At 42.6% G+C, this 16237-nt stretch overlaps 1 protein-coding gene across 2 annotated transcripts in view; it reads right to left on the minus strand.

Moving 5' to 3' along the window:
- The window catches only part of TTC27 (tetratricopeptide repeat domain 27), a 522480-nt gene that overhangs the window by 73703 nt on the left and 432540 nt on the right, over positions 1-16237 (minus strand). For both annotated transcript variants that reach the window (XM_077283015.1, XM_077283016.1), the window contains one exon: positions 8979-9031. In XM_077283015.1, the coding sequence (XP_077139130.1) occupies positions 8979-9031 (53 nt within the window). The remainder of the gene's footprint in view (positions 1-8978; positions 9032-16237) is intronic.

A 16237-nucleotide genomic window follows, 5' to 3' on the forward strand; every position in this document is an offset into this window, starting at 1 on the left:
GATGCCGAGGTCCCCGGGTAACCAGGGTAAACATCGGGTTGCTAAGCGCAGGGCCGCGCTTAGTAACCCGATGTTTACCCTGGTTACCAGCGTAAAAGTAAAAAAAACAAACAGTACATGCTCACCTGCGCGTCCCCCGGTGTCTGCTTCCTGACACTGACTGAGCTCCGGCCCTAACAGCACAGCGGTGACGTCACCGCTGTGCTTTCACTTTCACTTTAGGGCCGGATCTCAGTCAGAGCAGGAAGCAGACGCTGGGAGACACGCAGGTGAGCATGTACTGTTTGTTTTTTTTACTTTTACGCTGGTAACCAGGGTAACCATCGGGTTACTAAGCGCGGCCCTGCGCTTAGTAACCCGATGTTTACCCTGGTTACCAGTGTAAAACATCGCTGGTATCGTTGCTTTTGGTGTCAAACACAACGATACACGGCGATCGGACGACCAAATAAAGTTCTGGACTTTATTCAGCGACCAGCGACATCACAGCAGGATCCTGATCGCTGCTGCGTGTCAAACTAAACGATATCGCTAGCGAGGACGCTGCAACGTCACGGATCGCTAGCGATATCGTTTAGTGTGACGGTACCTTAAGTTTCCTGGAGGCTCAGAGAATGCTGACTGTGTAACAGTCCTCTACATGCCTAATTGACATTCTTTACGCTTTGATTCTTTGAAATGTTCCCCAAGTGTGAGGGCACTGACAGGATAAAGAGAAACACTCTTACTCTTAAACCAGAGTAGACAAAAATGAGGTAATGGTCACATCGCTTCTGTAAGATTTATTGCACGATTTAGGCTTTAGAGGGCAAATACAGATTTCTCCGACAATAGTCTACTCTCAGCTTTAGTTCAAAACCTGCTAACTCAAGAAATCTCGTCATTGGTCTGTAATTACATGATGCTCCTTCCTGAAGCATAACAGCCTTATAATACACCCTGAATACCCTTTATAATATACAATGGGGAAAATATGATGACCCTTGCTGATTTTGTAAGTTTGCCCACTGACAAAGTCATGAACAGTCTATAATTTTAAGGGGAGGCTAATTTTAACATTGAGAGATAGAATATCAAAAATAAAATCCATAAAATCACATTGCATAAATTTGCATTTTGCAGTGAGAAATAAGTATTTGATCCCCTACCAACCATTAAGAGTTCAGGCTCCTACAGACCAGTTAGATGCTCCTAATCAACTCGTTACCTGCATTACAGACAGCTGTCTTACATAGCCACTTTTATAAAAGTCTCCTGTCCACAGACTCAATTAATCAGTCAGACTCTAACCTCTACAACACGGGCAAGACCAAAGAGCTTTATAAGGATGTCAGGGACAAGATCATAGACCTGCACAAAGCTGAAATGGGCTACAAAACCATAAGCAAGACACTGGGTGAGAAGGAGACAACTGTTGGTGCAATAGTAAGAAAGTGGAAGAAATACAAAATGACTGTCATTCGACATCGATCTGGGGCACCATGCAAAATCTCACCGTGTGGGGTTTCCTTGATCATGAGGAAGGTGAGAGATCAGCCTAAAACTACACGGGGGGGGGCGGACTTGTTAATAATCTCAAAGCAGCTGAGACCACAGTCACCAAGAAAACCACTGGCAACACATTACGCAGTAAGGCTAAGTGCACACGTTGCAGAATTGCAGGAGAAATTTCCACGGCAATTCCGCAACTCCTGCCGCGGGTATATCGCATGCGGAATTGGCATGAAACACTAGCGTTTTGCAAGCGTAATTAGCTTGCAGAATGCTTGCGTTTTCCAAGCGATCTGTAGCATCGCTTGGAAAACTGATTGACAGGTTGGTCACACTTGTCAAACAGTGTTTTACAAGTGTGACCAACTTTTTACTATTGATGCTACCTATGCAGCATCAATAGTAAAAAGATCTAATGTTAAAAATAACAAAAAAAATTGTTATTCTCACCTTCCTACATCACCCGATCTCCTCAGCGGTGCACGCGGCGGCTTCCGTTCCCAGGGATGCTGTGTGCGAAGCACCTGGGATGACGTCACGGTCACGTGACTGCGACGTCATCCCAGGTCCTTCGCACACAGCATCCCTGGGAACGGAAGCCGCCACGTGCACCGCTGAGAGGCGGGAGGACTCCGGGGTCCATTGGAAGGTGAGCATATCACTATTTTTTATTTTAATTCTTTTTTTTAACAGTGATATGGTGCCTAGTCCCTGGAGGAGAGTCTCCTCTCCTCCACCCTGGGTACCAACCGCACATGATCCGCTTACTTCCCGCAAGGTGGGCATAGCCCCATGCGGGAAGTAAGCGGATCAATGCATTCCTATGTGTGCGAAATCCCCGCGATTCCGCAAATTAATGAACATACTGTGTTTTTTTCCGGAATGCGTTTCTGCTCAGGACAAAATGCGGATTGCATTCTTTTAATAGGATGCTTAATGTGAGCGTTTTTTTCGCGGTTTTATAGCGGAAAAAAAACACGAAAAATCCAGAAAGTGTGCACACAGCCTAAAGGTTTAAAATTCTGCACTGCCTGCAAGGTACTCCTGCTCAAGAAGGCACATGTGCAGGCCCGTCTGAAGTCTACCAATGAACACCTGGATGATTCTGTGAGTGATTGAGAGAAGGTGCTGTGGTCAGATGAGAGAAAAATTGAGCTCGCCGTGTTTGGAGGAAGAGAAATTCTGCCTATGACCCAAAGAACTCCGTCCCCACTGTCAAGCATGGAGGTGGAAGCATTATGTTTGCAGATTGTTTCTCTGCTAAGGGCACAGGACTATTTCACTGATTCAATGGGAGAATGGAAGGAGCCATGTACCGTAAAATCCTGCGTGACAACCTCCTTTCCACTGCCAGGACATTAAGAATGAGTTGTGGCTGGGTCTTCCAGCAAGACAATGACCTAAAACATACAGCCAAGGCAACAAAGGAGTGGCTCAAAAAGAAGCACATTAAGGTCATGGCGTGGCCTAGCCAGTCTCCAGACCTTAATCCCATAGAAAACTTATGGAGGGAGTTGAAGCTCCAATGTTAAAATTAACCTACCCTTAAAATTATAGACTGTTCATGTCTTTGTCAGTGTGCAAACTTACAAAATCAGCAAGGGACCAAATACTTATTTCCTCCACTGTATTATTAGAATTGACTTATCAATATACTTTATGTTTAATAAAGCCTTCACTTTTCACATTTCAGCTTCTTTTCTTATATTTAGAGACCTCCAATTTTTATAAACGTAGTATAAAAGGGGTTTCCTGTTCTCGCCTGACTGCAACTTGCTTAAAAAACAAACAAACAAGCCTTTGCCTTAGGCTGCTTTCACACATCATTTTTTTGCTGTCAGGCACAATCTGGTGAATTTTGAAAAAAACGGATCCGGCAAAAATTGCCGCCGGAGCTGTTTTTCTCTCATAGACTTAACGCCGGATGGCCTCACATTTCATCCGTTTTTTGCCGATCCGTCGAAAATTCTTTTTCCAGCGGCCGGAGAAAACGTGAGGTGAAATTATGGAATCCGGCCACTGAATCTGTTTATTTACGCAAATCATGCATTTTCCCATTCTGGTGTCTCTCTCTCTGTCGTCTTTTTTTCAAAATTCGCCGGATTGTGCCTGACGGCAAAAAACTGATGTGTGAAAGTAGCCTTACTCATCCCCCTGGGTCCAGTGCTGAGTCTCTACCACTTCTCCTGGTGTTTGCTATAGTCTGCAGCTCTAATATTACATCGACAGCACTGCAGCCAGTAACTGAGCTCAGCGGCTCGATCCGAGTTGACGACACAAGCCGCTCAGCTCACAGACTGGCTGCAGCACTGTTGACGACACAAGCCGCTCAGCTCACAGACTGGCTGCAGCACTGTTGACGACACAAGCCGCTCAGCTCACAGACTGGCTGCAGCACTGTTGACGACACAAGCCGCTCAGCTCACAGACTGGCTGCAGCACTGTTGACGACACAAGCCGCTCAGCTCACAGACTGGCTGCAGCACTGTTGACGACACAAGCCGCTCAGCTCACAGACTGGCTGCAGCACTGTTGGCAGACATCAGCACTGCAGACAACAACAAACACCGGGAGCAGAAGTGGAGACTCAGTGCCGGACCAGGGGGGAGGCGAGTAAAGCGCAAAAACAAACTGCAGTCAGGGAATAGTTTTGGAGACCCCCTTTAACTTTACACAGCTCTAGAAAGTCACAGTGTTGTTGGCAATTCTTTGTGTGCAATGAACGCTATTAGTACATATCTCCTGCCCTCTAACCCGGACACATAGCTTTATTTCTATCTACACATTGTAATACGCACATAACCAATGAAGACAGGACAAGGTCAGGATGACATTTCCGCCTTGTTTTCATTTACTGACAGTAGTATGGATGCTGAAAGTCACGGAGAATTGAGATATAATGTAAACTAGAAAAATGCAAGTGGTTACGCTTCATTTGCTGCAGGCCGCTGTTCAGGTTAATATACAGTATCTAATTTAACACAGAAAAACGCCGTGAAAGTAAATTGTATTGTGGCTCGTAATGAATGTCTGTCATCTCTCCTTACACGTCTATTGTAGTAAATTATCGTATAGCATCATCCCACTGTTACTCTTCTGGACGTGACACCTCCCCTTAATAATGGAGGCTATCCCCACATATTCTGACACTATCCAATCCGTGCTGACAGTCTGTAAATTTATCACTGCATTTCCAGGATGAATAACAGAGGAAAGGCACAATGCAGAGTTCTGAGAGGAGATGTTCCAGTGTCAGTATTTCATGAGAACTACATGTAATTCTCACCCTCCCTTCTTAAAAAATACAACACAATTAACCCCTGTTCTACGTCAAATTGGTTACTTCACATAGAACAAACACTATATCCAATCATTAGCATTCCTTTTATTGTCCATTAGCATTTTCGACATAGGAAACTGATTTTTACATATGTTTGTGGTTACATTTAACATAAAATAGCCTTAGCTTCGGTCCACAATCCTCAAGACTTCTGATATGCAGTTTGCCATCTTATCCAAGTTTGGATATTTTCCCTTGTGGGAGTGTCCCTCCCTGGAATACATGCTGGATTTGATCGCTTTGTGTTTTCTGGGTTATCCTGTCTTTACTTACTCTCTTGCGTCAGCTAAGCTCCAGAACCTCAATTATTTCCTTTCCATGTTCTTTCCTCCTTTCTATAGCTTGTTCGCTGTGTCCTCTCCAAGATGCTTTCTCCCCTGTCCACTGCAGATATGTGTACAACCCACTCCCCATTCCTGCTGCTAGCTCTAACACTGAGAGGAGGGAGCGGTAGAGCAAAGAGTTGCCAGGAGCAGCTCTGATAAGTTTGTAACAGTGCTTTAAAGCAATTAACTTGATAAAAGGACTTACAGACATTCTGCCGCATCTAGATGCTAGAAACATTTTAATGAAGGCTTTTTAGAAAGTGCTTTACTTTGCGCATAGGGAATAAACATGCGAAATACCTCTGTGTTAAGGTGTACTAAGTCAGTAAACTTGTAAACGAAAATCTGGAGCATATGTTTGCACAGAACTGTCAACAGCTGCTGGCAAGCGAGCTCCATCCATCGCATTGTACTTCTCCTGAACCATCTCCGTACACAGGGGTGCTTTACATTACGTATTTACACCCTGCTCCATATCTGAAAAAGAACTCAACCAAGTTTTGAAAGTTGTTTCATAACATCATCTATCACTTTTATACTCCGCTAGTAAAAGCTACAGAAACCTACCAAGAAATAAGGTGACTGTGATCCTTTTACTTTAAAGATTTAACGTTATGGCATATTTTTAAAACCCAATGATAAATTGTGCTACAGAAAATGCTAGTGCAAAAAGTCAACCTATCAACATCCCTGGCAGGAGATATGCCTGAGGTCATGTTTATTAGCACGTAACGTGTGCTATGGAGCATTTCCCAACAGAATAATGGTAGTGTGAACAGAGACCTGGAAAATGGGACTGATAGTAATGAATCACAAATGTTTTCAATCAATGAGTTATACAAGACCCCGACCCTTTGTCTGATCTTTGCTCTGAAAGTGAATGAAGTGAGAGTATACAGCCCTAATCAAACGCTACAGCTGGAAGACATTACTAAAGTGGAATGCACCTTTCATATTCTTCCTTGGTAAAGGATATGACAAATGATAGAAAGTGATGCAGCATGGATGGTGGCCTTATAAAGAATATATAGCCTGCATGAAGAGAGATCTTAAGAGATGCACATAATCCATTCAAAGCAAAAAGATGCATTAGTACAAAAAGAATATGTTTCAATGGAACCACTGCTCAGACGTCTAGCATTAAAGGAGTTATCCTGTGCCAACTATGTCCCATCAGAAGCATTTAATTGGTGTGATGCCAGCCATTAACATTAGAACAAAGTGGCATTAGCTGTAGAAAAACACTGTTCCCATTCAGGTACTGATGTCTCATCAGAAGCCACATGAAAAAAAGCTGATCAGAGCTTTCAAAATCTGAAGACACATAGGCACCAGAATAAACAAATCTGGTATTTTGTACTTCTGTCTTGACGAAGGGTGCACTGTGTCAGGGATAACAGCAGGGAAAATCCTGCAGATTCCACCAATTTGTCACGGAATGCAACTCCACTGCCTCCAATCATCAGGACCAATTGACTTATGAGAGATGGACGAGGCTATGGCTGTTTCCACTTCTAGGCCAGTTATTGGGGAACTCACAGTGAGCGTATGGTATATATACCTCCGACCGATTGGACACCAGTTACAGGATGCGGTTCAGAGAGCTAGAGGAATGGAGCTATTACATTTAACATCTTTAATATGGAAAGGTAGCCAGTGTTTATAAAAAATATAAAAAGGTTACAAAATGGGAACAAAACAATACAGTATATACGATTACAAACAGTGAAAGAGATAACAAACGAAAAGTACAAAACTTGTGTCACGGAAATGGATCAGAGATTAGCAGTGAAAGGTACTCCTTTAAGCAAAATGGACTGAGCCACAGCAAGCTGTACCTTCCAGGACTGGCAAATGACCAAAACTCAAACTCTGCTTTTCATTAGATCAAACTTACGCCCACATATCTTCCCTTAGTGAGCTCATATGGGGGGAGAGGGTCAAGGGATGTTATAGGTCTTTTAGAAGTTTTTGGGGATATCTCATAAACTTTCAGGATATCTTCGCCCCTAGAGGTCCCAGGCGGGAGATATTGTTGTCATGTTTCCTATCACGATTCTACCTTTTCTATACAGATGAAATATGGCATAGATATCATAATCCATTTGACCGATATTAAGTTGGAGGTGCTCGGCCAGCCTTATGGTGATGTGAGTGAATGCGTTATGTTCGTCCCTTTGCTTCAACAATGAAAATGTATCTTCCATAAATGCAAACCCTAATATTCATCACTGACCACTGGCTGCAGAGTGTCTGAGACGAAGCCCCCTTGCCTCAGAAGTGTACTTCTCTGCTTCAGAGTATCTGAATCCTAGCCTTTCTGGCTGGTTCTCATCAGAACTCTGTTGCAATTACCTGTTCGTGGCAGGAGGTCCTACTTCAATGGAGTTTGAAGTGTTGGTTCTTTCTCACTTCACCAGCTATAATTAATCCCACATGTTTAATGTGAGGGTGATAAGTCCCCTCTCCGGAGATATCTTTATGGATTTGATACTTTTTCTCTTCAACACACCGGAATAGGATATGCCAAATTCATTAGAGGCATACAAGTCTTACTGAATTTGGTACACCTTTCATCTGCCATGCGCCAGCGTAAGAAATGTACTGCATTTGGAGAATATTTCTGTCATAATTTCCAACACTTTTATGGTCTAAGTTATAATGAACTATCTGACATGCTTAGTCCTCGCTAACCTCCACCCACTTTTCAAAAAGTTGGCTTCGCTGGTGTAAAAAAGGTCACATATTTCTTGTGCAACTGTGACATCTCAAACAATTTTTCGGCAAGATTTCTGGCGCAAATCGTTTAATGAATCAGCCCCATAGCATTTTTTATGTGATGTTACGATTTTGAAGCCAACAAACCCCCACCAATTTGATATTGAGGGCAGATCCAGGCCATTTACCCTCAATGACTTTAGTAAAATACCCCACACGGTAAATAACTTTATATAACAGGATTTATCAAGAGCTGTAAAAAAAAGGCCAAAGTTTGGAGAACAAAGTGAAACATTTCTGGTTTTTCGCTGTTCTCAACAACTTTTTAAAAACAAAGTGGGGCTTATCATAAGGGGGCATGGCTAATTAGAATCTGGAAAATTCAATGTTAATTACACCAGACACTTGTGAAAATGATGGTGGAAATTTAGGTCAGCCATGACTTCAGCTTGAGGCCGACAATTCCCTAAATTTAGTAAGAGATGTTCAACAGATAATAAATTGGACACATCTTATTCCAATGGGTTTTGGTTTAAGACTGGGAAATGAAACGCCAATCTTAGCAAATTTCATCTATTTGTAACAGAGAAGGCAAATCCATAATTTCTTTCCATGAAATCAGAGGGTGGCTCTCACTGTAAAGATGAAATAGCTGTCACCAAGAGGCAATGTCTAATGGCGGTCCAAGACCATTACTGCACAGTATATTCCATACAGGTACAGTAGAACACATACACTGGTAGACTTCTATCTATTCACCCCTTGGAAGCAGTAGTTGTCCTGCTTGGGGTGAGGGAACAGCTAGATATGAATCCCACGGGTGAGATCTCAATATATTTAATATTTTAGGCATAATCTTAAAAATATGTATGTGAAAAGATAAAAAATATATATTTTCATATATCATGTATAAGTTAAATCACAGCATTAGCAATGCGGCATGCAAAGTACGGTATTTTTCTTGTTAACCCTAATATTTTTGACACTGCAGAAAAAAACAGAAACCATATTCATAGATTGTAGTACTGTAAAATGCATGATCAGAATTATCGTATCTTGGCTTTTTGGCTTTAGCCTGGCTCCAGTCCATTTAGGGTACTTACTTCTGTCTCAGTCTGATGTATGCAGATGACAAATTGTTCCAGGCCTCAGCATTCTAGAATAAAATAAATAAAATGACATATAAAATCCAGGAAGCAATCTGTTATGATAAGTGTTTCCTTCCATCCCGCTGAATGTGACCCAAACTGCACAAAATATCACACCTATCGTATAGGAAGCTTTTAAATCATTCATATACATAGTCAAAATCAGAAGATGGCTTCAGAATTTCATGTATTCATTGCTCCCATGGGATGTGTGAAAAGCGCTGGTCCTCCTGCAGTCACAGAACAGTATAAACCTGACTAAATGGAAATGGTGAGTGTGAACCTCTATATTACTTCCATATACCGAAAACACCACAGAATATTCTCAAATAAATATTTATGAACATAAAAAAACTGACCTAGTGACAGTACACCTCACAGAGATATGCCTGGTAGGAACAAGATCATTTCTGTACTGTGTCTGGTTAAAGGCAGACCTTAATTCCAGCATAGTGAGCTGCTTGCTGTAGTTTTGATAATATCGCTGTTTTATCAGCAGAAGATTATCACTAGAGGACTGGTGAACCTGCTGCCATATAATCCTCCATATTCATGAGCTCTGTATAACTCCGACCCCACCACTGGAAGCTTTATGCCTATGCAGTGTACACAGAAAGCTGTTAATTAGTGATGTGAGCGGGTTATAAAGAGCTCCGCCTTCAGAAAACTGGCAGATCGGCAGCAGATAAAACAATGATTTTATCAAACCTGCAACAAGCAGCCCAGTAAGTGACACAATGCTGGAATCAGTGTTTCTGTCTACAGTATACCTCATGCTGCTTGCTGATGGGGCAGCAAGAAGCTGGTGACATATTCCCTTTAAACTCTGACTATATGCAATGGAGGTCTTTCCAGACAGACCAGCAGTCAACTGATCTACAGCTCTGGCAAAAATTAAGAGACCACTGCAAAATTTTCAGTTTGTCTGATTTCTCTCTTTATAGGTATACTTTTGCGTAAAATGTAAATTGTTCTATAAACTACTGACAACATGTCTCCGACGTTCCAAGCAATAAATTTTGTATTTATTTTCTGAAAATGAGAAATGGTCAAAATAACAAAAAAATGCATTGCTTGCAGACCTCAAATAATGCAAAAAAAAAAAACAAGTTCAAAATAATTTAGAAAGAACAATACTAACGTTTTAACTCAGGAAGAGTTCATAAATCAATATTTTGTGGAATAACCATGTTTAATCACAGCCTTCATGCGTCTTGGCATGAATTCATTAATTCATTAAGAGGTGTGCTTCTCTTAATGAATTAGGAGCATCTGACCTGAATACATTTCTTCATCGAGACCGGAGGGAAAATCACCGATCTTGATGTATCGGGGTCATAGACAATCAAAAGCACTCTCCACTCAAACAGGGCATATAGACAGGGTTTGCCAAGACTGCACAACCACTTTTATACCTCTGCTCTGCTATACAAACTAAAACTAGTCGCAGAGACCAGTAATTGATTATGATTCATGGCTTAAAGAAGGTTGTCTGGTGTAAGGGAAGCATACTATGGGGACAGGCCGGCTTTAATTATGGACAGAACGATACAAAATGTTGCTCCCTTGGCAAGTAGGAGGGACGAAACACATTGGGTACATAGTTGTGCTCATGAGGGAAGTGTTCTCTCCGATTCTCTGAGCGCTGATTGGTTCCTGGATTCGGCGTATCTGCATTCCATGTAAAGAGCCAGTTGCTTTAAGGAGGGCAGCCGGAGGCGGGAGTGATCGTAAGCTTTCCCTTCAAGAACACACCGAACTCATCGTGTAACAAGGTGTCGTGTGTATTCTTTGATTGGTCCTATCAGATAAATGGGACATTTTTGGTGCCATGATGACTTAATCAGAGAAAGGACCTGCCCGGTGTAAGCTGCCCTTAGAGCAGTATAGTTTGAGGACATATCCTCCATAATATTTTCAAACTGTGGTTTATTTGGCACAAATCAAAATTGGCAATGAAATTATATTTCTTGGAGGTAGAATTTTGGGATACTCCTCAATGTTATTAAAGGGGCAGGAAAAGTGCAATAACTACAGAAAGAAGGAAAATAACCATTTCAGACGTTCTGCATGAAATCCATTTAAATTATTACTTGCAAGGTGTGTGCCCACTGACTACTCCTCACCTTGTGGAGACCTCTAAATGAGGTGGCAAAAGAAGACAGTAAAAAGCCCTGTAAATGTCACTTTCAAATGCATTAGCCAGTAATTTAAAGGTGGACTTCAGGGAACATTTAACATCTCAGATCAGTCAAGTATTACGTTTATGTCATCTTTGGATGAACATCAATAGGATTTGTCTTCTCATGCAATTTACTTCTGAGAACAATTTTATGGCACAAAGTCTACATTTGGAATAAAAGGGAAGTGACTTAAGTATTTTTCATTTGTCTACTACAGTAAGAACGGATCACAACCAGAGGTAGCCACACATGACTCTAGCCAGGTGCAGAATCAGAAAACAACAACACATGTAAGAATTCCCACAAGATAAAATGAAGAAATATTACCATAAACGTAATAAACGTAGCTAAGACTTTTGTAAACATGAAATTAATAAATTATCATACAATGCAGACAGTGAGATCTCGCGTGCAGGGTCTTCTCTCCTTCTATACCTGTTAGTGCCTTGTTTTTGCTCATGTTTATTGTATTTGTCTATATTTGCTCCCTTTTCACATGTAAAGTGCCATGGAATAAATGGCACTATAAAAAATGTATAATAATAATAATAGGCGTTAACACTGGAAATAATTCACTATCTATATGACAAACTGGCTGAAGAACACACAAATGTTTTATTTTTTTTACCAGCATTAGGTCTTGGAAGATTGCATTACAGTAATTAAGAAAATATAGAGTGGAGAAATCTAGAAATCTTTGCTTTGTTAAAAATCACACAGTATTTTTAGACTTTGTGGTGAAGCACATCAACTAATTTATTTTTTATTTTTTCCATTCTGAAGTAAAGTGCTTGAATGAAAAAGCATAAATCCATTCAATCACCCAGAAAGAATAAATGTAACCAAATGTTTCAGTATACAGTGTGAGGCAGTGACCCGTTACAGCTAGGGGGCGCTGTTTGTGCTATCCAGAATGGAGGCGTAGTGAGGCCATGAGAGCGTATAGCGGTCACAGGTGTAGCTGTGATTAGAATGGTGCTTTGTATCCGAGTGTCATCAGTGTTTGGTCAGTGTGTCATCAGTGCTTTGTATCCGAGTGTCATCAGTGTTTGGCCAGTGTGTTATCAGTGTTTGGTCAGTATGTCATCAGTGCTTTGTATCCGAGTGTCATCAGTGTTTGGTCAGTATGTCATCAGTGCTTTGTATCCGAGTGTCATCAGTGTTTGGTCAGTGTGTCATCAGTGCTTTGTATCCGAGTGTCATCAGTGTTTGGCCAGTGTGTTATCAGTGTTTGGTCAGTATGTCATCAGTGCTTTGTAACCGAGTGTCATCAGTGTTTGGCCAATGTGTCATCAGTGCTTTGTATCCGAGTGTCATCAGTGTTTGGCCAATGTGTCATCAGTGCTTTGTATCAGAGTGTCATCAGTGTTTGGTCAGTGTGTCATCAGTGCTTTGTGTTGTGAATCCGCTTTTGGGCTCCCCTGGTGGTTGCTGGTGGTACTGGTGACTTGTGTGTCTTTTCTGTCTCAGTTCACCTGCTCCCATCAGTGTTTGGGAGTTTCCTATTTAGCCTTGCTCTCCAGTCATTTCCTTGCCGGTCATCATTGTAACCAGAGCCTTCGGTTGCATGTTCCTGCTACTAGTCTGCTGATCAGCTAAGTGGACTTTGTCCTTTTGTTTTGTATCTTTAGTCCAGTTTGCAGTTTTGTTTTTCTCTGTAGCTGGAAGCTCTTGCGGGCTGAAATTGCCACTCCTGTGTCATGAGTTGACACAGGAGTCTTAAAGTAATTTCAGGATGGTTTTTTGATAGGGTTTTCAGTTGACCGTGAAGTCCTCTTTTGTATCCTTCTGCTATCTAGTAAGTGGACCTCTCTTTGCTAAATCTACCTTCATACTGTGTATGTCTTTTCCTCTAAACTCACCGTCATTACATGTGGGGGGCTGCTATCATCTTTTGGGGTATTTCCCTAGAGGTAAGCCAGGTCTGTTCCTTCCTCTACCAGGGGTAGTTAGTCCTCCGGCTGGCGCGTGGCATCTAGGGTTAATCAGGTATGCTCCCTGGCTACTATTAGTTGTGTGGTAGATTTAGCTCACGGTCAGCTCGAGATTCCATCACCCAGAGCTCGTCCGTTATTTTTGTGTTTTGATGTTTCCCTGCCATTGGGAATCATGACAGTATGACCGGCCCGTGTTAAAGTTACTGGCAGAAGAAAGGAGAGAAAAAGAAGTCTGTAGAGTTTTTTTTTTTTTTTTTTCCTATGTTTGCTCCATAGTTGGATCAGTTGTATTTCAGCTCTAATTACAGCCTTTGCCTTTCTCTCCTTCTAATCCTTGAATGGCTCTGATCTCACCTGTTTAAAGATGGATCCTCAGAGCTTGGCTGCAGGTTTAAATAATCTTGCTACTAAGGTTCAAAATTTACAAGAATTTGTTATACATACTCCGATGTCTGAACCTAAGATTCCTACACCAGAGGTGTTTTCCGGAGATAGATCTCGGTTTCTGAATTTCAAATATAATTGTAAATTATTCCTTTCTCTCAGACCTCACTCCTCTGGAGATCCTGTCCAGCAGGTTAAGATTGTGATTTCTTTGCTGCGAGGTGACCCTCAAAACTGGGCATTTTCATTGACACCAGGGGATCCTGCGTTGCTCAATGTGGATGCCTTTTTTCTGGCTTTAGGCTTGCTTTATGAGGAACCTAATTTGGAGATTCAAGCTGAAAAAGCTTTGATAGCCCTATCTCAAGGGCAAGATGAAGCAGAGATATACTGCCAAAAATTTCGTAAATGGTCTGTGCTTACTCAATGGAATGAGTGCGCCCTAGCGGCAAATTTCAGAGAGGGCCTCTCTGATGCCGTTAAGGATGTTATGGTCGGGTTCCCTGCGCCTACAGGTCTGAATGAGTCCATGACAATGGCTATTCAGATTGATCGGCGTTTGCGGGAGCGCAAGCCTGTGCACCATTTGGCAGTATCTTCTGAAAAGTCGCCAGAGAATATGCAATGTGACAGAACTCTGTCCAGAAGCGAGCGGCAGAATTACAGGCGTAAAAATGGGTTATGTTTCTATTGTGGTGATTCTGCTCATGTTATATCAGCATGCTCTAAACGCACAAAGAAGGCTGACAAGTCTATTTGCACTTTACAGTCTAAATTTATTCTGTCTGTAACCTTGATTTGTTCATTATCAGTTATTACTGTGGATGCCTATGTGGACTCTGGCGCCGCCCTGAGTCTTATGGATTGGTCCTTTGCCAGGCGCTGTGGGTTTGATTTAGAGCCACTGGAAGTCCCTATACCTCTGAAGGGTATTGACCTGATCGTTGTCCACCTGGTAGACTGTTTGTTCCTGATGATTGGACCAGTAGAGTCATCTCGGAAGTTCATTCTTCTACTCTGGCAGGTCATCCTGGAATTTTTGGTACTAGAGATTTGGTGGCTAGGTCCTTCTGGTGGCCTTCCCTGTCTCGAGATGTGCGTGTTTTTGTGCAGTCTTGTGATGTTTGTGCTCGGGCCAAGCCTTGTTGTTCTAGGGCTAGTGGGTTATTGTTGCCCTTGCCTATTCCGAAGAGGCCTTGGATGCACATCTCTATGGACTTTATTTCTGATCTCCCTGTTTCTCAGAAGATGTCTGTCATCTGGGTGGTGTGTGACCGTTTTTCTAAAATGGTCCATTTGGTGCCATTGCCTAAGTTGCCTTCCTCATCTGAATTGGTCCCTCTGTTTTTTCAAAATGTGGTTCGCCTGCATGGGATTCCGGAAAACATCGTTTCTGACAGGGGAACCCAGTTCGTGTCTAGATTTTGGCGGACATTCTGTTCCAGGTTGGGAATTGATTTGTCTTTTTCGTCTGCATTCCATCCTCAGACTAATGGCCAGACGGAGCGAGCTAATCAAACTTTGGAGACTTATTTGAGGTGTTTTGTGTCTGCGGATCAGGATGACTGGGTTGCCTTTTTGCCGTTGGCAGAGTTTGCTCTTAATAATCGGGCTAGTTCTGCCACTTTGGTTTCCCCTTTCTTTTGCAATTCAGGGTTTCACCCTCGTTTTTCATCTGGTCAGGTGGAATCTTCGGATTGTCCGGGAGTTGATGCTGTGGTGGATCGGTTGCATCGGATTTGGGGACAAGTGGTGGACAATTTGAAGTTGTCCCAGGAGAGGACTCAGCAGTTTGCTAATCGCCGGCGTCGTGTTGGTCCTCGCCTTCGTGTTGGGGACTTGGTGTGGTTGTCTTCCCGTTTTGTCCCTATGAGGGTTTCTTCTCCTAAGTTTAAGCCCCGGTTCATCGGTCCTTATAGGATTTTGGAGATTCTTAACCCTGTGTCCTTTCGCTTGGACCTCCCGGCATCTTTCGCTATCCATAATGTATTCCATCGGTCGTTGTTGCGGAGGTATGAGGTACCGGTGGTTCCTTCTACTGAACCTCCTGCTCCTGTGCTGGTAGGGGGTGAATTGGAGTACGTTGTGGAGAAGATCCTGGACTCCCGTATTTCCAGACGGAGACTTCAGTATCTGGTTAAATGGAAGGGCTATGGTCAAGAAGATAATTCTTGGGTAACTGCCTCTGATGTTCATGCCTCGGATTTGGTTCGTGCCTTTTATAGGGCTCATCCAGATCGTCCTGGTGGTTCTCGTGAGGGTTCGGTGCCCCCTCCTTAAGGGGGGGGTACTGTTGTGAATCCGCTTTTGGGCTCCCCTGGTGGTTGCTGGTGGTACTGGTGACTTGTGTGTCTTTTCTGTCTCAGTTCACCTGCTCCCATCAGTGTTTGGGAGTTTCCTATTTAGCCTTGCTCTCCAGTCATTTCCTTGCCGGTCATCATTGTAACCAGAGCCTTCGGTTGCATGTTCCGGCTACTAGTCTGCTGATCAGCTAAGTGGACTTTGTCCTTTTGTTTTGTATCTTTAGTCCAGTTTGCAGTTTTGTTTTTCTCTGTAGCTGGAAGCTCTTGCGGGCTGAAATTGCCACTCCTGTGTCATGAGTTGACACAGGAGTCTTAAAGTAATTTCAGGATGGTTTTTTGATAGGGTTTTCAGTTGACCGTGAAGTCCTCTTTTGTATCCTTCTGCTATCTAGTAAGTGGACCTCTCT

Source organism: Ranitomeya variabilis, chromosome 2 (assembly GCF_051348905.1).
Source record: "Ranitomeya variabilis isolate aRanVar5 chromosome 2, aRanVar5.hap1, whole genome shotgun sequence".
Classification (NCBI taxonomy): Eukaryota; Metazoa; Chordata; class Amphibia; order Anura; family Dendrobatidae; genus Ranitomeya; species Ranitomeya variabilis.